General features: G+C 40.4%; 1 protein-coding gene across 7 annotated transcripts in view; it reads left to right on the plus strand.

The window, feature by feature from the left end:
* Positions 1 to 23,332, plus strand: part of TEX2 (testis expressed 2) — a 55,244-nt gene that overhangs the window by 20,436 nt on the left and 11,476 nt on the right. For all 7 annotated transcript variants that reach the window (XM_080561136.1, XM_080561135.1, XM_080561137.1 and 4 more), the window contains 6 exons: positions 7,952 to 9,606; positions 16,961 to 17,161; positions 18,287 to 18,623; positions 19,752 to 19,999; positions 21,003 to 21,152; positions 22,686 to 22,785. In XM_080561136.1, coding sequence (XP_080417262.1) covers positions 7,978 to 9,606; positions 16,961 to 17,161; positions 18,287 to 18,623; positions 19,752 to 19,999; positions 21,003 to 21,152; positions 22,686 to 22,785 — 2,665 coding nt within the window. In that variant the 5' untranslated portion in view covers positions 7,952 to 7,977. The remainder of the gene's footprint in view (positions 1 to 7,951; positions 9,607 to 16,960; positions 17,162 to 18,286; positions 18,624 to 19,751; positions 20,000 to 21,002; positions 21,153 to 22,685; positions 22,786 to 23,332) is intronic.

Here is a 23,332-nt window from a genome sequence, read left to right on the forward strand (position 1 = left end):
CAGTTCTGTTGCAAAATAATATTTCACCTATAGCAATTGGAAAATGCTACGTTAAGATGATGGTAAGGCAGCAGCCTCTGTCTAGACATGTCATCGGATCGGTGGAGCTGCGGAAGTCCTTCTTGCCTCTGTGTTGACAGCTCCCAGCACTGGGGACTTAAAAGCACTGTGCTAACTGCCAGAGACATGGTTTCCCAGCTAGTTCTGTGTCTTATGCTTTGGCAGATTTGCTGCTGCCCCTGTTCTTAATCTGGTGCTGATGGGAGCTGCTTTGTTGGCTGCAGACTGTGGCTTGCCTCTGAAGCCCAGCAGAACAGACACGGTTCTGCCCACGGGCTGGAAGGGACGAGGAGCCCGGGAGTCTCTGCTGTCCTGCAACTGCAATTCATTCTGTTTGCAGTAAGCTCCTCGTGTTTCTGTGTTCTGTGTGTTCTTGTTTTTAAAAAGAATAAGTGTTGCAATAAGTTGTAAATTACAGTGACTTCTCCGCCCACTGCTTACTGTTCTTGTATGAGTTATTGCATATTTTCTCTCTTTGGATTAACTTCTCTTTTTCTCCTACTAGAGGAAATGTTCAATTTCTTTTAAATTATTTCACTTCAGTCTTCAGAAAAGACAAGTGGTTTTTTTTTTTTTGGACAACCTTTAACTGCTTGCTTTTTTGTCGAAATTAAACTCTAGTGCAGCTTTATGAAGTTCTTGGTGCAAGTGATGTGTCATGGAAGGAGAATGGGAAGGAATAATAAGTAATCTTTTGGTGAAGGCAGAAAAACTAATGTGGTAGTTGACCTTTCTTAGGTCTTTGGGGAAAATGTTAAGATAGAAATAGACCCACTTGGCTAACATCTAACAATTCTTATCATTTTTGAAGCATTTTAGATACAAGCACGTAGTAAGGACCTTTTTAATATTGCTTGTCTTCAAAATTACTGGGATTTTAAAAAGACTATTTATTTGCCATTGCAATTTTTATTTGACCTTTCTGTCCTAGATTTTGGTAAACAACCCCTCTTGTACCTCTGGTAGATTTATAGTTCTCGTTATAAATGAAAGGTCCCAAGCAAGATTTCAGGCATTCCTGAACATAGCTAAACAATGATTATTTAACTTGGATTTTTCTAATCTTAAATGCACTTGCACAAAACCAGAATCCTTCTTTTATGAGGCTCAGAAAGAACTCCTCATAGAGGTATTTTACCTGTTTTAACTGATTTGGTTGACCTCTGCTAGAGGTACGTGTTATGGAAGAGCTGTATGTATATATTACAGTGTATAGAGGGTGGCACCACCTATGTTGGCTATGGGAAGTATTTGCTGTGATCCTAGTCTTGGCTCCTGCTGAACACATTGGCCTGTATTCTAATGTTACTTGATTGATATCAAATTCCCCATTTCTGTGCTTCTTGCAAGCCTGTCTTTCCCTATCTGTAACTCCAGATTTTCTGTATAAAGGTTTTACAATTATTTTGTTCCTCTGTTTTTCCCTTCTGTATCTCAAATCCAGCTGCATGAACTTTCTTCTCGCTCTCGTTGGACAGGGAGCTTTAAAGCGTTATCATCAGGCTGGATAACCAGATCCCTGACACACAGATTTCACAGGGTGATCGGGTGATGGTAATTACCAATGGTTTTTGTGTAGTTTATTTAAAAGTAATGACTAGTGGATGTTAATGTATTCCATGGTTAATACCTATTATTCCTTTAACTCATTGAGATTCCAGAGGAATTTCATTTGTGATAATAAGAAACTTGAATGGGGATAGGAAAGGATGTTGAAATTTGCTTTTTGTGTCCTTTTTTGTCTCTTACGGTATAAATGAGTTCAATGAGATGAAATTTACGTGGCGGATAACATCCCATGAGCTGTGATCTCCGCTTCAGTGAGATCATTCTGGACTAAATACACTGGAATTGGCTTCCTAGGCTACTTCTGTGGCAAAGTAGTGGTGTAAGATTACTGGAGGTGTAAACTTCTGATTTAAAATGTTGCCTAAATCAATACTGTAACAGATAGGCTCATTAATACTTGTGGCTTTGTTTTGAAGGACCTGAAATTAAGACTTCTAGCTCTTAATAGATGGAATTTTGTCAGGCGGTGAGTTTTGTTATTTATTTTAAGCGAGTTTAAAGAATAGCAACAATCCTTCCATATCACTCAGTGTTTGAAGGAAGATACTGGCTAAGTCTCTATTAAATCAGATGGAATTTGTAATTTCTGAGAGCAGATATGTATCTTGGGTCAAGTTGCCTTGTGCAGGTAGGTATTCTTGAACTGGGAGACATTTGGCATGCTTCTAGCCTGGTTTAGGACCAGTGGCTTAATGCATTGGAGTTGTCCTGTCCTATGTTAATGTAACATCTTCTGTAGCAATTCTGTCAAACCAAGTAGCTGTTGCAAAGATTTAGTGTATGAATCGTTTCCCTGTCTACAAGTTGAAGCTTGGAAATAACTATTGAGTAACCCAAAAGAAAAAAGATCCCTGTCAGTCCTAAAGAACCACGTTTTTCCCCGGCCTAGGAGATGGTAATTTCCCAAGAGGTTTGCCTCTTGAAAGAACGATGGCACAGGATTGTGGGTGAAAGCAGAAGTGTGACCAGTTGGAAGCATTTTTCCCTTTGAACTGTGGTGGCAATCTGCATGAAGTCAAATTGTGGCATTATAAATAATCAAACTAGTGGCTTCCTGGGTAGCATTTAGGGCTTGTTCTTCTGATGCAACTGGCAGATAAAGGGAAAAGTATTAAAATGTTCTTTAATAACCTATAAGACTTTTTACTCAGCAGGAAAGAAATTCCTGTTTCGTATAAAGCACTTTTTTTTTTGATCTGCGTTTCGCAGCAGTAAGCCGCCAAAATACTCTGCCAGGTTTTGAACCTTGCTACAAATTTTTCTGAATGTGTTCTCCTGATAGGGGATGCCCTTTCCCCCTTGTGTGGATCTTGCATTAAGTCACAGCAATGTGACTGGAATTGTCGGCCTGTTGCAATATGTGTGAATTTAGTTACCCAATCTGTTCTGTTTCTCCAACTGAAGGATTACAAAAAACATTGAATTGCTCTACTGAATTTCCCTTACTTAATTCCTAAATGTGGCTAAATTGAACTGTGTATGGGGTGGGTAGAATACTTGTGGTATGTGCAACTTTGACCTGTTCTTTTAAGATGGTTCTTGGTTGGTGCTTTGTGCGTTGGTTGAACCATTTTCTAAATCATTAGTGTGAAAACAAGTGGTTTGTTTCATCTGTGAAGCTGACAGTATAGCTGTCTAAAACAGGCACTTCAGTGTCTTTTAAGAATGAATGCTTATAAGAGAAAGCTTGCTTCTGCTGAGGTAAATATGTGACAGTTATTCTAACTTGTGAGCTCTGAAAACATACGCAAACAGAAGTAAATCTCAGTCTATTCTCAATACCTGGAAGAGAACTGGATGTTGTTTTTTTACCCATGGACTTCAAAGTGATAAAACCTAGTCCCTCTTGTGATGCAAAAGGTTTGAGTAGAAGGCATTTGTACACATGAATTGCTTGAAGTGTTGTTGTTGCTAGTTTGGATGTGCATCAAAGTTTGCCTGACAAGGTGAGAAAACGTCCAGGTGTGCTTTGTGCACCATGGGGTTGTGAGCCATGAGAGGGAGTAAATGCTCAGTTAAACATCTTGGATGCACCCAAGTTGCATCCTAGTCTGCGGACAGGAGAAAAGCGGACTTATTTTGAACATCATATTCTATTCTTTATGCATACACATATATTCAATGAATCTTCTAATTGCTGATATCCGTCTAATCAGCAGGGAAGGCCCAGTGCTTTAGTCTTCTTTTCAATGTAATCTGCTTTGCAAGCCTTATCCTGCTTTCCGTGTGTATGTGGGCTCCCTACCCCCCATAGCCGTGGTTGCAACCAAAGGAGTATGTCCCAGGTTGAAACCTAGCCCTGTCCACCGGTAATGCAGAATCAAAAAAAAGAGTTCTAAAATTTCCACTACCGTAGCCAGAAGTCATGTGCTAGCAAAATGCAGGATTTTTTCTGGAGTTCTCTTCTCCCTGCACTGTGGATTGAGCTGTTCTGTGGCTTTCTGGAAAAGCTGTAGCTTCTAAGTGTTTCCTTTGGCTGAATGGCTTCTGCTTTTCAAATTGTTGATCTCTTTGTTAGAGAGCAGAATGGACATAAACATACATTCTAGATATGTCATACACAATGGTAAATGTACAGGTAATTAAGGTAAGCAAGCCATTTGGACAAGTAGTAACACCATAAATACCTTTCCCTCCCCAGCTTCTGAAAAAGCAACATGATTTTGCGAAGCATAAGATGGATTTCTTCAGTCCCATAATACTTCTTATGCAGTAAATAAGGAAATGATTTATGTCCCCCCTGTGTGCAGGGGAAGCCAATAGACTTCTGCTGGTGTGCTGCGTGCGTTCTCAGTGATAAAGAGTCGATTGTCTTCTAAGGCTCAGGTGAAGGAGGGTGGGTTTTATGTTTGTCTGCTGCAGGTAAGAGGGTTTGCCAGTTCTGGAGAAAGCCGAGTGCTGTTAGGCAAAAGCACAGATTGCTGGAGTGCTTGGCTATTTCTATAAACACTGTCCCTACCCTGCCACCCCCCAAGATCTTGAAGGTAAAAATATCTGATGCTTTTTCTTCTTCCTGTCTTTGAAAGGGAGTTGTCAAAGCTGATTCTGTTGAGCCCTTTCTGTGACATGTGCAAGACCATAAGGTGAACTGGGAGTGGGGGTGCTATGAGACAAATACAGAAACACTCCCTCATTAGCAGGCATCCCAATTAGTCATTCCTGGTGTAGGTAAGAGCAGTGTTGCAAGGCTTTTAAAAGGTGTCGTGGCCTAAGCCGACCAAGCGCTGCCCAACACCTGGTCTCTCCCTGGGTGTTCCTGTTCGTCAGCAGGTGAATCACGGCGTGGTGACGATGTGTTGGCAGCCGAGCGGAAAGTACATCCTCAGCTACTGCACCGCACAGCATCCTAGCTCAGCGGGGAAGGGCTCAACAGAAAATACTTCCGTTCCCAGGTAGCATGCGTGTGCTCTTGGCTTGCCTTCCTGTTGCCGGCTGTGGCAGCACTGTGGAAATAATGCCAGTGGGCGAGGATCAGGGCCTGTTGTTGTTAGGCCCATGGTGGGAGTGCAGGTGGTTAATTCACAAGTGGAAGCAGTAGTTAGTTGCACAGCGCTCTCGTTCCACCCTGCAAAAGCATACGAAGTTCCGGCTTTTGTGGGGAAAGAACTTATTTTCTTATCAGCCTCCGGCCCTTACAAGTAAAAGTTCACGTTTTGAATTGTTTGAAGCCTGAGGATCTAAGACGTATTCAGGACTGACTGCTCCATAAATAAAACTGATACCTTGCACATTTAGAATCAACAACAAAAACTAAGAAGGCAGCAGGGGAGATGGGCATAGTGTAGCTTTAAAAAGAAGAATCAATGGCAGAGTACATTTCTGTAAGTATCTATGTGTTCTGCAAATGGTTGGTTTGGAGTTGTGCCCCTTCAAACGGGCTGCTGGGACGTTGGGCAGGAGGCAGCACTTTTAAACAGCTTGGGAAGGAAGTGAGGGATAATAAAAAGTGGAAGCAATGAGGGTTGATTTATAAAGTACCAGCAAGATCAAACAAGGTTAAAAATCACTTACTTGTCCAAATAGAAATGGTCATTCCTGCAAGCCAGTCTCCTCAACCGAAATGCCACTTAGACCAGCTGTTGAGGGTATTGGATACTACACTTACCCCCTCTCAGTCATGGGCTGAGGATGTCAAAGTGCAAGCGTGGTTGGGTTTAGTTTGCTCGTGCTGCCCTGTTGATGGTGTTGATTTAAGTATGTGTTTTGTAAGACATAATTCATGTTATGGAAACATGTTTAAGGGTAGAGAAATATTGTCTAATCAAGAATTTCCTTCCTTTCTGCGATAACTAGTTAATCATGATGTAAAACAATCTTGCTTGTTCAGGAAGCAGCAAAATCTTTTTCAGTATATTTGGTCTGTGCAAGTAAACTTCATCTGTTTCAGGTAATTAGCACTGCATTAGCACAGCATGGCAACTGGTGTTTAAACACAAGGTAATTAACTGTACAGTGTAAACATAGTGTGCTAAAGATCAAAGCAAAACAGCGAATTTCTAGCTGATTTAAAAGTAACACATTAGTATTCTTCTGGACGGGGGCAAAAAGGAGAGGGTCAGCCATTTTGTGCTGATGGCAGTAACATATGCAAGTGCAAGCCTTGAGTGTGTGTTGTGTTTTGTTTTTTTCTTCCGTAGTGTATAGTGTTGTAATGGGTGAATCACCTGGAAGACGTGTGGATAATTTATGTCCTTTCAAAATTTTGATTTGCCAGTGCTGCAATTTCACTACTAGCACAAAATGCTAGAGGCATGCAAGAGCTGATGGTTCAGCATTAGGCAAATAGAAATAGTTGGATATGTATCTTGTCCAGTGTTGTGGTGTTTGTTTGTTGTTTTTTTAACTCCCCAAAATAAATTTGGTTCATTTGTCTTTAAAAAAGAAGTCTGCTGTCTGACCTATGTGAAATGGAGCCGTGTCTATAGGAAGCGTGGGTTTTGTGTGCTGGTGGATCCCAGGTGTGCTGGTCTAGCCAGGAAATGGAAGACTTCTGTTTCTCACTAACTTTAGAACTCACCGAGTTATGCATTTATTGGTCATATGTGTAATATCTCTAAACTTCTGAATAACTGACAGTTCTTACTGTCTGGGTGAGTAACTACTTGACCCACAGAAGTGGCAGGAAGCTGACGATCTGTTGAGTCGTAAGTGGGCTGGAGGAACAGCTTCATCAGTGGCAGAAGAAAACAGTTCCACAGTAAAAGCTGGAGTCAGAATCTGATCTTGAGGAAGAATTTTGTCTCTTTAGGTGGCAAGTGAAAATGTGACTAGGTTCTGAAAGCTTGTTTTTGTTTGTGCTCCTGCTGCCTCCCTGATGTGCGTAGCAGAACTGAATCAAAACTGAAACTAACTTTTTGGAGGGTTTGGAGGATAGAAGCCAACACCTTACTGGAAAGCATGCAAGTGCTAGAGAAAACGAGGAATCAACTAGACAACAATTTAGGAGCCATAAAAGGGAAAACCATCCTGAGTAGGAAGTTGTGGATAGATACTCTCTTCTGATCCAGTGTGACTGGATGAGCCAGGTAGCAAAGATCTGCTATTATAAAATGTTTAACCCAGCTCATTTTACTGACAGCTTAAGAAATGTTTACATGAGCAACTCCTCTAGTGGCTGTAAAGGGCTACAACCTTTAGTGGAAAGGTGACAACAAACAGGTGGCACTGGCTTGCTGGATAATGCAATCTTCAATACCTCCGCTGTTTGTGAAGGGCACATCTCTTCACCACCACATAATCATTCTTCTGAACAGCTCTTTAAACATCCGCAAAGGCCTCTCCTTAACTCAGTGTGACAGTTTGATTACAGCATTTTAACAGCTCCTGAAAAATAATTCAGTTACTAAAGTGGTAAACTTGCTGTCTTGACAATGGAGATAAAGTGCTGCTTCACAGCCAGAAGGGCAGAGCTAATCTTTTAATTCCTGGTCCATCTTTGTGTATGGTCACCAGTACCTTGACTTGCATATTTGCTTTACATGAAAATGTATTCTAAGTCCACTTTCAGGGGTCGATAACATGCTTGAAATACTGTGTAGCTATAGCTGATGTACAATGTGGGTATATTAGTTTATCTATTGTAAAAACAGCTGATGTGCACTGAACTGATCAGAAATCTACAGTCAATTTCTTTAGTAACAGTTCATAATTTGACCAGACAATTTTAAACACACTGAGATGAAGAATGTCCAGAGTGTTTTAGTTCTCTAAAAGAGTGACCTATCGCATGTAACCTGTCTCTTGTGTTTGGCTTAACACTTGAAAATAAGGATGCTTGAGAGGAAAAAAAATCATTTAACATAGTTTTACATTTTCTTTACAGACTCAGACACGTCTCTGGGACCTGCAATGACAAGTCAGAACAGTAGCCATGCAGAGAAAACTGGTGAAATGTCCTCAAAGCAGTCAGCACCAAAAGTGCAGGTCCAACGATCTGTCTCCCGAGAAACCATCACTATTCATTTCTCTGCATTTGGGAAGGAGGAAGAAGAGGAGGAAGAGGAGTTTAAAGAATTTTTTGATGAGGAACTAGATGACCAAAGCATTGTAACAGCACTTGAAGCCAAGGAAGACCTCTGCTTTGAGCATACCGGCCATGATTTTTCTGGTCCAGCTACCTCGCTTAACATGGCCAACTCTGCATCTCTACTGTCCTCATCAACTGCAGTTCTGCCAACAGCAGACAGTGTAAAGCTGCTGGATTCTCCTTCTGCATCTCACGTATTCAGTGCAGTGCCACTAGTCCTGTCTCCCTCATCACATTCATGTCACACGTCTAGCTTATCAGGTGCGTCACCACCTGTGGAACAGAAAGCCAGCTTGTCGTCTTCCCCATCCTCATCTCCTTCCAGATCAGTTGTCTGCTCTAGTGCATCATCCACAGTTTCTAGTTCAAAACCTTTTAAGGGTTTAGTCAAGTCCCTTTCAACAGATGTGGAACCAAAAGAACCAACCCCACCGATGAGACATAGACAGTTAATGAAAACCTTAGTGAAATCTCTGTCTACAGACACTTCTAAACAAGAATCCGAAGCTGTGTCTTACAGACCGCCAGACTCAAAACTGAACTTGCATCTGTTCAAACAGTTCACTCAACCTCGAGCTACAGGTGGTGATTCTAAAACTGCCCCCTCATCTCCATTAACATCTCCCTCTGACACTCGTTCCTTTTTTAAAGTACCTGAAATGGAGGCTAAAATTGAAGACACTAAAAGACGCCTTTCTGAAGTCATCTGTGAGCCTTTTCAGCTGCTCAGTAAAATAATGGGTGATGAAAGTAGTAGCCACAGGCCCAAAGCCTTATCTTCAAGTGCTTCAGAACTCTCAAACCTTTCCAGTTTGAATGGCCATTTGGAAAGCAATAACAACTACAGCATTAAGGAAGAAGAATGTGATTCTGAAGGGGACTTCTATGGTAGCGACTCTAACCTGAGTAAGAACGAACAGTCAAAAACATCCGAGGAACACACAAAAGAGACAGAGACCAAAAGCTCTCAGTCTGCAAACACAAAGGACATGAGTTCGAAAACTTCACTCGTACTTGAAAAATGCTCGTTGTCTGCACTAGCAAGCAGAGAGGATGAGGAGTTCTGTGAACTTTATTCTGAAGACTTTTCCTTGATAGAGGATGAAAGCAAAACTGATAAACCTACTGAAACTTTGCTCGATCCTGAGGTGACTGAGGAAAACGGTACTATGCTCAGTAGTGAAGATGAAAATAATCTGGATGTGCAACAACCGGAAATACCAGTGAAAACTTTATACTTCTTAACACTGTTAGTCTATGCTTACTTTATTATCCCTCTCCCTGGCTACTTAAGTGGACTCTTGTTTGGAATGGCCCTTGGATTTATGACAGCTGTCTGTGTGATTTGGCTGCTTATTCCACGTACTCACGAATATCTCAAATTACATGGAAGTATGAAAAAGCAGTGGAATACAGGAGCTCTGGACATCAAAGAACCTGAAATACTGAAGGTGAGGTCATGGCGTTTTATCACTATGCATTATTTTGTGTCGAAGCAGTAAACCAGATATTCTGAAGGTGCAAGTGAGCTGAATTATCGCCATTTGTGATTAGAGTATTGTTTCAGGGTCACGTGGCTTTGACAGGCAGATACTAAAATGGTTTAGGATCCAAGAATATGTAAGACTTTGATGTCCTTAAGGATTAGCAGAAAAACAGAATTGCTTCAAAACTAGAAGAGAAAGTTGTTTTGGTGATGGATTTGAAATGATCCCAGTCAAATACTGAGAGCAAGTAGTGTCAGAGTTCAGTGTGTAAAATAACATGAGTGCTTGAAGCTGTATCTTGGGAGATGTATTCTGATCCTGGGGTATTTTACTGTCTAGGCAGTAGTTTGTCTTGTCCGTTCAGTCTGAGAAGATTCAAGAGTGCTGCATTCAAGTAAAGCACAGATTGTCGGAGAGCATACAGATTTTCCACAAACAGTAGCTGATTAGAACGGGAGGGGGAACGAGTAATGAAAGGGGCGTATTTGCATGTTATGATGTCTCTGGCTCTGCAGGGTGATATCCTGGACGTTGTACTGTATAATCTTGGTTACAGTTCAGTATAATGTATGCTTGAGAGCTGGCTTCCAAATGAAGCTCTTAAAAAAATTCTTCTCCCTCTCCTTGGCCCTTCCCTATTTCCTCTTGTCCAGACTCTGTGAGTTGCTGTTGCTTCTGTGTGTCTGGCACGTTGCTGTCTGTCTAGTTGTGATCTGTACAACCACTTAGTTATGTGAGGTGCTTTGTGCTTCTTCCTTGCTCCCGTCCTGCCTCTCCTATGTACATCTCTGCTGAATTAAAATAATAGTCTCCTAATGAAAAAAATAGACAGTGAAGTACACACTAGTTTCTAATGTTCAAGAGGAGCATTTCAAAATGATAGCTGCACTACTTTCACTTGGTATCATTTGTTTCTCTGAGTATTTTTGAATGCTTTCCTGTATTTGAGTAAATATTAAATCTAACCTGCACTTTCTGAAGGTGCATCTCCAGTTGTGTGACAACACAAAGGTTGCATGGACTGAAATCCATACAATATTGGTTATATGCTGTAGAATCTATGGTTTGTTTTGTGTTAATAGCAAATCTCATGTATCTTTAGGTAACTGAAAAGTTGGAGGAATGGGGTATAAAAGCCAATTGTTGCTGGGTACAGGCAGCAGTTGCATGCCTAGCCCTGATGCTGTCTTGGTGCTCTTGATTTTTTTTTTGACTGGTATGAGCTGTAGTCTTTCATTTGTTGTTGTGAATGCAGACTGAACACTCCTCTCTGCCCATTTGATATACCCTCTGCTTACATGTGCCAATCTTGAACTTTCAGTTCTGTCCTTTTTAATTGGGTGCTGAGAACCTCCGTATGAATTTGCCCTGATACATGAAAGCTGGTAAAGATCATGGTACTCACTGTTGGCTGCTGCTAAGCCAGCTTTTTGAGATGTTAGCAGGAACCTTTAAACTATGTTTTAATGTTTTTATCCAGGAGATATGTTTGAAGGGAATGGCTACAGGCAAAGAGTGCAGAGGAGTCTGTATGAATGTAGATTACTGTTTTGTGTGACCTGATGAGTATTTCTTGTGCTTCTGAACATAAAGTAATTGTCTTTAATATGTAAAGACCTATAAAAGGGCTTTTTGATCATTCAGGAATTTAAAAAACAGTGCAGTACCCCTATTGTAATGGAACAATATAATATGATTTAGGAGATCGTAAGTTATTCCTCCTTCATACAAATATTTTCAATTTTTCTCTGTCAAAATGAGCTATAGGTGGTTTAGATCCTCTGCAAAATGGGAGAAAGATTTAATCTGTAACAAAACTCACACAAATATGGGAAAATCAAACTCGATACTCTTGCATGAAGATGCTTTCTTCAGAAGTTGTTGGTCTCGTATTCTGGCCTGAGCTGCTTTCATGCCGTTATGATAAAAGCTGTAAGCAAGATCCCTGTGCAGGGCTCTAAAAGTTGGGATTCTGCCAAAGTGCTGTCAAGCTATTTTTGCACAGGTACGTGTGCATGCTCTCCCATGTAAATACTGTCTGAAAAGTTTGTATTTTCCTTGAATTTCAAGATCAAGTGGAAAATTCCCCTCAACAATTGCCAAAATACCTGAACATGAGTGTTTTCTCCCTGAAAATTGTTCCTTTGCAATATGAAAGAATAGAACACTTCTGTGGTGGTTAGCATGTGCTTCAGTTGATTGGAGTCAAAGTTCCTTTTTTTTTCCCTCCAGTTTGTATGCTTTTTACATTTATTTCATTCTAATGACTTTGATATTGGGGGAGAACAAGACAAGAAGACGCACGCATTTCAGTGCTTATTTTCTTGCCCTTTTATTCCTGTGCTATTCAGTTCTCTAGCTTCCTTTTCCTTTTTTTTTTCTGCCTTTGTCCACAGTTTGCTTTTTATTTTATTTTATAATGCATTAGGCTCTTCCGACTTCCTTATTGGCATTTCCAAATGCGTGTTCCCTTGTGTTGTGCTGGCTGATACAAAAGGTTTTAAGTAACAGCTGAAATGGAAATGATAAATTTACCTTTTCCATTAGAAAGAACTTTTAGGAGAAGACCGCGTTGGCAGTGCCTGCATTTAGCAACCCGGCTGTGCAGAAAGAGAAGCCTTTTTACCAGCATACTGTTCCTGGGTATCACTTGAGGGATTTAATGTTTGAGAGTGCACTCTGGCAGACAAATGTATTTTTCAGTTAAGGCGGTGGAAACTTCTGCCCATTTTGTACCTTTTATTCCACGTCAGCAGAAGCTCAAATCGTGCATTGTGTTCTGCCCTGTTTATCAAGCAAAATACTATTGCACTGTTGTAAAATAGTGGTAATAAGAGAGACTCACATAATTAGTGTGATTTCATTGGTCTGAAAAACATCTGAATTTCCGTGCTGGAGCACTTGGTGGTGATGTTTAATGATAACGGCTACTAATCCATCTGTTAATATCACTAAGAAGCTCTGGGGGCAGTTATATCCAGAGTTGGGCTCGTATTGTGAAGTTGGCTGGTACTTTTATTTGTGTATTTGGAGATGATATAGCAATAAGGGGTTTTAGGTATGTATTCTTCCCTGGCAGACCTGGTCCATGTCCCCAGGCCCTTTGTAAGGTTGCCTTTTGCAATTCTCCCTGCTCGGCCGAGGGTGTAGTGTGCCCGAGGTCTTCAACTAAATAACCTGAAAAGGCTGATACAGGGCCTGACTCTGCCCTTCGTACTCGCATGAATTATTCTATTGGACTGCAATTTGAACAAGAATTTGCAGCCCAGAGGTGTGAAAGCGGAAAAGTGAGATGTTGTAGGCCTTTTCGAGGCATTTTGTGGGGGTGCTGGCATTGCAGGGCCGCCTGCGTTCCCCAGAGGGCTGCAGTAGTTGGTGGCGCTGCTCTGACAGATGACTTAGGGCCATTTGAAAGCCAGAATTTCAGTCTCCGCCGTCTAACAAAGAAGCCAGATCCTGTTAGCGCACCTATGTTTTTTACTGATATCCACGACCTTTGCTATAAAAGCCCTGCCTCCCAATATTTTAACCAGCTGCTTGTTTCAGGTTAGCTACCAAACTGAGCAGGAGGCACTTTCGCCTGGTTTCGGCTGTGAATTCACAGCAACTGCTGACCTTTACAACTGGAGATCACAGGATCAGTGTAAAGGGCAAGCAGCTGCGGACTAGCATATGACTATGGTCATTGTCCTCCCTGAATTACTAAATTTCTTATTTTTAACAACTTCGCTAGGATGAAAAAAACATCATACAGTGTCTCCTCTCCTGCACAAGGAAATCCATTGTTGCTTCAGTAGTTTGGGAAAATTTGCCTGTTGCCGGTACGTTACGGTAACATAACTTCTCTGTTTAGAGGCATTGCAAAATGGCTTACTTGGGTTGTGAAGCTTTCATTTCATTTTTGCAAAGAGAGGGGTGAATGCGTTTCTGCTAAAATTATATTCTTAAAATATGGGGACTTGGAATGAATTTGGGAGCTTCTAGGATAACCTTAGCATTTTTTTTTTATTCTAAGCAAAACAATTTACTGTACAAAAATGAAGAATGCTGAAAATGAGAAGGCAGATGGTGTCATCCCCCCTTAACACTGTTAGATGGATGGGACAAATATTGCTGTGTCTGGCCCATGTTTTCAGGTTCATTAATAGTAAACATCACTTGTTGAATTATTAGCATTCCCCTCTAGCCATGCAGTGTTTCTCTGTGCTACAAAACAACTTGGAAGATGAGTGGAAAAAGGAAAGAGCCTATCCTTTGAAATTAGGAAACTATGTTTAGGGAGGGTTTGTAATAACGTGGTATCTCTTTCATGCTGACTGTTGACCGGGTACTGTCTGGAAGAAAACCCCCAGATTTAACTTTCTGTATCTTTTTTTCAGGTCCGTGCCTCAAATACATGAAGCAGCCATCTCCTCCTTGTATAGAAATCGCCCCGCAGGTTGCTGTTTAAGGCAGGAACTGCGTTCACCTCCTGTTGGTTCTAGGTTTTGAACTCTCAGTGCCTTAGGCAGCTGGAAATTGTCGTTGAGTCTTGGAGTGGTTCTTCAGAACTAACAACCAGGGGCGTGCTGTGAGGAGCAGCACTTGGTTGGTTAGGTTCAGTGAGCAGGGGAGGCAGGAGTGGGGAGAACTGTGTGTTTGGCAGATGATACAGCTGCTCTGTTTGTTTGAAGTGGAAGGCGTGGGCACATAACAGGGATCAGAAAAGCAGGTGGGAATTTCCAGGGCTCCCAAATGCCAAAACAGAAGGGAGAATTTACACACTAAGGAGGCAGAGAATCCTCAAGAGTTCTGTTTAATTATGTAGTGTCAGGAAATCTTCTGGCAGAAAGGCTGGTACTGGCACTGTAACAGCAGGAGGCTGGATAGGACGGGTGCTGGCGTAGTGGATGACATACTGGATCCATTCAGTCCCCTTTCATACCGGACATTCACTGAACCTGATTAAGTCACTTACTGTAGGCTGTGCCTTGCTCCTTTTTATTGCAGATGGGACTTAGGGCATCTTGGTAGATGTTGGAGAGAGAACATCAAATGTGACTGTAAAGCTCTTGGAGAAGAGCTGTATAGCTATAGCTACTGGGAAAGCGTAGCGACGTTTGTGCATCTGATGCGTGTGCAAAGGTGTTCATTTTGTCTCAAATCCCAGCTTTTCATCTTTGAAGCTTTGGATTTTGATGGGTTTTCACTTCTTGGTATGGTGCTGTGACAGTTGAGAACGATGCGTAAATCATGTGTTGTCTTCCTGCTACACGTCCTCTGCTCAGCTCAGGTGCTGGTGTCGGAGAGCTCAGCTGGCTCCATCTCATGCAGGGTGTTAAAGAAACTTTGGGGTATTTTCCCCTTCCTTTTTGGGTACCATACATACAGGGAGGTTTCCAACCCTCCTACTGAAAATAACATTATAGCTTATTACAGTTATTAAAATGGCTTGTGTGGCTAAGCTTCACTAAAATAGCCCCTTTCCGTGCATTCCTTCCTCTGCATGCCTTTTGCATCCTTTTCAACAGAACTTCATTGCAGGAGGAGGAGACAAACTTTTAAGGCAGCAAACTTTCCTCTGTGCATTTGCCTGGCTACAGGCCTCCAGACTTTGTTGTCTGAGCTAGAAATAGCTGAGAGATCTGATCTGGGGGGCAGGTGGGAGCCTCTCCGGAGGTCTGCCAGCCATATGGATGTTTCAGTTCTGCACAGAGCGAATGGCTCATAGTGGCTCTAGGCAAGTCACTTGATGTCCTTGTGCTTCAGTAGGTCCAGCTGGAGTTCCTGGCTGAAAGTTAATTGCTGTCTGCTCAAAGATGGCTTGACTAATAATTTCTAGGAAGGAAATAGGATATGCTCAAACAAACAGCAGCCCTGCTGTGCAGAACCTTGATGGTTTATAGAAAACTCTTCCTAATGTGATGTGTTTCCTATATGGTAGTTGTATATAACCCAGTGTAAGCAAACAATCAGACACAAAGCTTCTTCAGAGAGCAAGTATTGATATTGCTGTTAATAAAGAGACAGCTTTGGAGCTGAGCAGAGATGAATGACTTAATCTTTCCTGAACATAAAAAGAATGCTAATTGATCTAGGAGGTTTTTTTAGGATTTACAGTGAAAATAGAACTCGATGGTGGAGTAAGCAAAACATAGATGCCACTGTTACTATGGCATCTAAGACAGGGCATGCTGTTTGCTTTGAGGAATTGTATGGCACTGGAGCAAATGAGCATTAAAATAAACTTTGCTTTTCAGTGTGTGGGTGGAAACTTATTCAAGAAGTTAAAATGCGGCAGTAATACCTGGTGTGTTTTGCATGTAGTTAGAACTTTGCTGTTGTTTTGAAGTATGCCGGATTGCCTGTTCAGTTCCCCCCTCTGCCACCTGCCAGCAGCACCTTGGTGTTGGTGAAGATGCCATTTCACTTCGTGCTCTAGAGCACCTCTGTTGAAGTCCATCTCTTTCACTGTCCGTTGATGTTAATGAATACTGAGTCTGCAGAATTAACGTTCGGATGTGCAGGTAGAAGTCATTATCAAAGTATGTTGTTTGGCGGGTTAAGAGAAGGAAGACTTGTCTTCTCTGAATGAGTATTCCGGCTTGTGTTCTGCCCCATTTATTTTGTGCCTCCTGTAACCAGATGTTAGGGGTAACATCCCATCTGTGGTTAGAACCCGTACCTACAGCCTGGTTTGTACCTACAGCAGGGTTTGTTCATTGTTTTCTGCGTTGTGTTTTCTTTTACTGCACAGAAATAAATAGAATTTAATCCACATGTATGACTTGTGTGTTGTAACAGCGCAGTTACACAACACGTTAAACAATGTTAAACAGCGATGGTGTGTTAAAGCAAACTCCATCGTAGTCTGTGATTGTTGGCGATGAAAAAGTCAGCACTGTCTATAAGCAGGCTGTTTGCTCTGCCTTGATTGTTGGCGATTAAAATGTCCGTGCTTTGTGTAAGCAGACAGCACAAAGCACTCTGCAGCATGTCCGTGCCGGCTGGCTTGTGGCTTTTCCCAGCAAGCCCGCATCTGCGGCTCTCGCAGCATTTCAGGAAGATGAAGCGTGAGCAGCACAGTGCTCTCTCTCAGAACGACTAGCCCAGAAAACCAGATTGTGTGCTCGGGATACAGTCCTCACCTCCTGCTCTGTCAGTTTGGTGCTGCCTCATTTACTGTATTTACTGCTCTGTTGTATTTATTTGTGCAGTAAGTGACATGCGTTTGGCAAAAGCTTGGATAATTACTTACAACTTTTGAACTTTTGTGTACATGCTGTACTTGCTTTTTTCAGCAGCTTAAAAGCCTATTAATAAGTGTTTTCTTCTCTAGGGATGGATGAATGAAATTTATAATTATGATCCAGAAACATACCATGCTACGTTGACTCACTCAGTCTATGTGAGACTTGAAGGAAGCACCTTAAGACTTTCAAAACCCAATAAAAATATTTCTAGAAGGGCTGTGTACAACGAGCCAAAGCCTGAAGTCACGTATGTCAGCCAGAAAATTTATGAACTTACAGAGAGCAAGGTGAGTGTGCTTTACTTACTTGATTTTAACAGAGAATACTTCAAAACTTTTTTTTTTTCATTCCTCTGGTTTCATGTGCTGTCATTGTGTAAACAAAACTGTTTTGTGACAGACTTGCAAAAGATTGTGCTGAGGAGGAAAACTGAGCAGGATTTAGAAAAAATTGCCTGTTTACACAGCAAAGGAAAAGCATGATTTTCCTCTGTCAGTTCAAAAAAAGGTTAGAGAATTGTTCCCTATATGTTAGATTACTTCACAACTGTTTTGAAGCTTACACCAAAATGCATAATCTTTGGTTGTTGTCGTTATCCCAGGGCAGTTCAGACAACACCTGCATTTCTCTTGAAGAGGGAACATAGGTTGTATATGAGTGTAAAAGAGGTGAGAGGTGGCTGGAACAGACGTGCCTTGCTGTTGGTACCTGCAGTCTAGGGAAGGAAATCAGGATTTTTGCAATTGGAAGCTTGCATCAAGAGTAATTTTAGGACAGTTTTCCTACATGTTATTTGCCTTCCTCAAATCTGTGAGCAGGTTCCATGTAAAGTCAATTCCATGGACATTATATGATCAATATCTCGTTATTAAAAGAATAGATTTTTTTTTATGGCATGCTACTTGAGTAGAGGGCCTTAGCAGTATAGATGTAGGAAGAAACTGTGGGAATTAGAGGGAGAGAATGACCAAGAAAACACCAAGGAAAAACTTCCTTCATTCCCTGTCGCCCTCCCAGCTGGTTGCAAAAGTGCCAGGTGCCTTGAATGTATTCTCCAAGGTTTTTTTCCACAGTTCTTGTTACTTAATGGTCACAGAAATAAGGTTCTTGTTTTTTCAAATTTTCTGTATAACTGTGAAAATAAAATCTTTTAAATGAAAACTGAGTTTCTAATCCACAAGACTGAAATTCTAAGCTGCTTGAGTGGTCCTTGTTTTTAATTCTAATACCATGGCTCACCGAAGATGCGGTGAATTGGACAACAAGGAGCTATAAACTAAGAGTCAGTTAAACCCAGCAGATCCAGTGTAGGATTGGTATCTTTCACATTCCCATGTTATACACGTGACTATAGAAACATAGAAGATACAACAGAAAAATAAGTGAATATAACTCTCTCATTTGTCCTTCAGATTTCCCTGGTTCCCAAGAGTCTGGCACGAAAACGAATTTGGAATAAAAAATACCCTATTTGTATTGAACTTGCTAGACAGGATGACTTCATGGCTAAAGCCCAGTCTGATAAAGAGACTGCAGAGGAAAAGTCATCTGCTGAGAAAGTGGACTTGAACAATGAGGAATCCAAGAAACCTCAGGATGGAGCAAAGTACACTAGCCAAAAGGATCAAGTGCTTTATCTCTTTGGAAGGACCGGTAGGGAGAAGGAGGAATGGTTCCGAAGGTTCCTTCTAGCATCCAAGCTGAAATCTGAAGCAAAGAAACCATCCAGTTTGTGTGGGAGCAAGCCAGGTATTCATAACTTTTTTTCCTAGTAAAATTGTCTATTAAAAGAAACAAACCAAAGTTATGTTTTCACAGCGGTAGTTGCATCTACTGTGGAGCTATAGTGATCTTAACAGACAAGTATTACTGAAGACACACTCATGCTTCTCATCTTGGCCTTTGATTAATCTCTTGCCTGTATGCCTTCAACTGTTCTTACTGTTTTTAGACTATGCAAGAGCATGATTTTTCAATGACTCTAACAACTCCTGTAACTTTTGTAAGGATTAGTTGTTCAGTCTTTTTTCTTCTCTAGTGCTGGAACTGATGTCAACACTTGCAGTATTACTATTAGACTGTCCTTTATTACCCATTCTTCCTCCTCCATCCTTCCTTCTACTGCAGTCTCCCGTAAAGAATAAAATACTTTCTCATGGGTTAAAGTCACAGCAAAACATGTTTTTGTGTTTAAATACAAAGACCTGTCCTAATACGTACCTGAACCAAGAAACATATCAGATATTCCATCATATTGATGAAATATTTGACATACTAATTTTAAGCCATCCTCTGCTATGTTTTAAAATCTGAAAGACTCATGCTGTTCTTTCTTTATCTTTTCTCTGAGAAGCTTTTTAAAAGTTAACATAATTATTTCTGGCCCATATCTTCTTGAAATGCAAATGCAAAATTAATGGATAATTAGAATTCTAATAGTTACATGCTTTTGACAGTCTTTTTAATTGTAACAGTCTATAATTAAACTTAAATTAGTTATAGGTGTGTTTTAATCACCTGACTTTTATTTTAGGCATTCCCTAGCAGAGCTGTTGGGAATTCTGCCATATGTTGTACGTGTGTGTGTGTGTGTCCATATTTAAACGTGGTATTGATCAGCTGATTTTCCAGTCATACATCCTCCTGAGTGCTGAGTCTTGCCAAATATTGACTAACTTGGGTTTAAGACCAGCTAAATACAGAGTTGTGGAATTTACTTTTACCCTTCAAAATGAGAAAGCACTACTTGGGTGTCTTTTTTCAGAATAAATTATATCTGCAAGCTAATTTTGTTCCTTTAAGTGTTTGATCATGCACTCTACTATTTGACTGTCAGATTATTTTTCTGTTTAACGAGTATTATTCTTTTTGTTTTAGGGATCTTGCCAACACACAGTAGAACTGATAGCCAGTCTGGAGTTCTTACACACAGTCGTAGCAGCAGCAAGGGCAGTGCGGAAGAAGTTGCATCCCAGCCTAAGCACAAGGATCTGGCTGGCAATGTGCGGCAGAAAATGCTTCTGGACTACAATATTTACATGGCAAAGTGTGTTCCACAAGAAAAGAAAAGCCCATCAGGTAGTCCAGTCCTCAGTGCAGATAGCAGCCCTACAGCTGTGAAAAAGGTAATACTACCCCCCCCCCCCCCCCCCCAAAAAAAGCCACCCCTCAATTCCCAGTAATAGTAAAATTTATTTTTTTCTGTGTATATTCTAAAGTAGATTGAAGCAAAAACATATTTTTGAGGTCCTGGCTTGCTGAAATAATCTAAGTAGAACTTTTAGTACTTGATAGTAAAAATGACTTTTGTTTTCTGCTCCTTGTTGGGAGCTAAAGGCCTTCTAAAATTCCCAAGAACATCTGAGCACCCAATTGGAATAGTATTATTGTATGACACAAGTATAAGTTGGGTCCTGTTTGTGGCAGTTTTTCAGTGTAGGAAAACAAAGTCCAATCTTACTTTCTTAAATCCAGTTCTGAGAAAACACAAATAGAAGATAAAACAAACACAGTACAGGCAAACATATTCTTCCTTCCAATGTTTGCATATTGGATTCAGGAAACCATGCTGTTCCTCTAATGCATAAAAGGTTATTTTGTATACGCCCCAGATTACTTCAGCTGCTTTTGCTTTCCTGTCTGTAGTCAGAGATGCAACATCTGAACATGTAATATCTTTAAGTGTTTTGAGATGGTTCTCCAGTAAACCGAGGCATAATTCTCTTGGACTGTAAACAAAACCTTTTGTGCATCTTTGCTTTCCTCAATAGCATAGCTGTTCTAAAGTTTGTTGGGAAGGGAGAATGTCTCTGCTACAGATGCATTTGTAGTCTGTCCACTTTGAGTTTATCTGCTTTTTCTGCCAGAGGTTAATGTGTACAGCTTTCTCATTTCATTGCCAGAGGCGAATCCATAGCTATGTAGTCTCATTCGCTCTGTTGTGTGTCAGGATGATGACAAGCACGCTCACATCAGGCCAGCTGACATGGCTGTGAAGCTGCTGTTTGTGCTGGACATTTTTAGTGTTCTTAGCTGACGTAGGCTATAACACAACTTCCTGGTGTAAATGAGGCCTTTTCTGAACTTAGAATAGTTTCCACATCTGAATAACCTGCTCTGTGTTTTCAGTTACCAGATGCACATGTGGAAGATGAGGAAGAAGAACAGGAGGCCTGGGTGAATGCTTTGCTTGGAAGAATATTTTGGGATTTTTTAGGAGAAAAATATTGGTCTGATCTGGTGTCAAAGAAGATCCAAATGAAACTTAGCAAAATAAAGGTAACTAATTTGGAGACTCGCACTTCTCGTTCTTAATGGAAGAAAACAAGCACATAATCTTTGAGATCAAAAACAGCAGAAGAGTTTTTTTTAGATATCCAAAGCTCTGTAAAAGACAAGTGGTGGTAAATAAATGTGATGCAGACTTCCAGTTCAGTTTCACAATCCATTTCATAGTAGCAGCTTGACAAGTTACCTTTATCACTTCAGTTTCAAATGAACTACATTAATTATTTGTTTGTAATTTTCTATGTTAAAAGTAGGAATATTATTATATTTACTTTAAGGATAAGTACAGCTACTTAAAAGTTGTTCAACTTTACTGACTCAGGTCTCTATGGCTAGGGTTGCAGTACTTCTGTGGGTTTTTTTCCACTTGAATTGTGAAGAGAAACTAAATGAAGATTCTGAACTTTAAATGAAATCTGCCATGGAAAACAGTAGATTGCCTTAAAGAGAGGAGATCAAGGAACCACAGTTATACTGTTTTCCTATTAAATTCAGATGTTCACTGCTTGCAGGCGAGGTTGGTGTGAGTAGCAGTCAAGGGAAAGAGCCCTCTCTGAGGTGATAATTATAATTGTACATTGACTGTATAAGCTCAAAAGGTGAAGGGAAGAGCGGTGCTTTTGAATGGCTTTTGGGTCTTCCCTTTGCATTCTGTAACTTCTGAACAGCAGCAGTTAATCACAGGCCTGTTTAGTTCCTGATGTTTGGTGAGGAGTTTGCCTGTTTCTAAAACCAAAGGAAGATGTAGTCTTGTTGACAAAAGCTCTGAAATTTAGCTGCCAGCACCAGCTGTGAGGTAGTGTTGCTTGTTTTTTGGGAAGTAAGCAGTAACCTAATTCTGCCTTGGCTGTTTTCACGATTGTGACAGCAGGATATTCAAACATGTCATTGGGAACAGCTGAGTGTAACGCTGGGAATGGGGGATGGATCTATCTTAGATAGGTTAAAGCACTATTTGTTCACAGGAGACAGAAATTCTATCAATTAGAAGTACTTACAAGTAAATAGATACCCAAATCACTGTGATACTCTGCCTCTATTATAATACTAAAATTATGGTACATATTTAAAGGCTAATGTGTTATGAAATAATTTGCTATAGATAAAAATAGCTAAGACATTGAGTAACTGCAACTATAAAATATCTGACTGAACTTAAAATCCAAAATAGTCTTTGATTTTTATTCACAGTAAAATAGGATTTATACTTTGTTCTTGAGCTGTTTACATGATTTGACTACAAGGCGTGCTGGAAGCTTAAGGTCAACAACTGAACCTAAATATAGTTTTAAAAACATTCTCTAAATTCAGATGCTAAATCTCCCTCTAAAATACTATTTTGAAACTGAAAAATATGAAATCTTAGAATTTGAGGCAATACTTGTAATCGTATTTGTGTTTTTTCACTGGTGGCTTTTCCACTCAATCCATTCCTTAAGCTTAACAATATTTATGTCTGTTCTCGGGAAATGATGATCTATAGTTCTATAATGTGGATTTGATTTTTACATTCTGTTTGTTTAGCTGCCATACTTCATGAATGAGCTAACACTAACTGAGCTTGACATGGGGATAGCAGTGCCGAAGATCCTTCAAGCCTTCAAACCTTCTATTGATTACAGAGGTAAAATATTGTTTCCTCTTCTGTTTTTGCTAGGTTTGTGCCTTCATATCTGTGGAGAACAGAATTTTAATCTGTTGCTTTTGCAGGTGTTTCAGTTTAAGGAAGGTATACTTAATAAGAACTTGTTCTGAAGGAATAACTGAGTGATCTGTCTCCAACAACAGTAGCATCAGGCTTGGTATAAACATAATTCTATTGATAGGGAAATTAAGGAAACCTGAGCATGTCTTTTCATTAGAAAATATTACAGAAGTAAACTAAAATTAGCATCCAACATAGATGTATCTGCCACTCTATCGTGGACTACAGAAAACAGTGCACATCTCATCAGGAGAGAACTGATTCTGTACTGCAGCAGCAAACAGACTTGGCTCTCCAAGAGAAGTTGCCTAGCTTTGAAATCAGGGATTCAGAAAATACAATTGTAATAAATCAGAAAACAGAAAATGCAGCATTGCTTTGAAAAAGAAACTTCATGATATGGCATCATTTTTATATCTTCATTGTTTAATATGATTTTTTTAGAGTTGAATGACTTTCATGCTGT

This window comes from Anser brachyrhynchus (genome assembly GCF_964034855.1).
Source record: "Anser brachyrhynchus genome assembly, chromosome: 18".
Lineage (NCBI taxonomy): Eukaryota > Metazoa > Chordata > Aves > Anseriformes > Anatidae > Anser > Anser brachyrhynchus.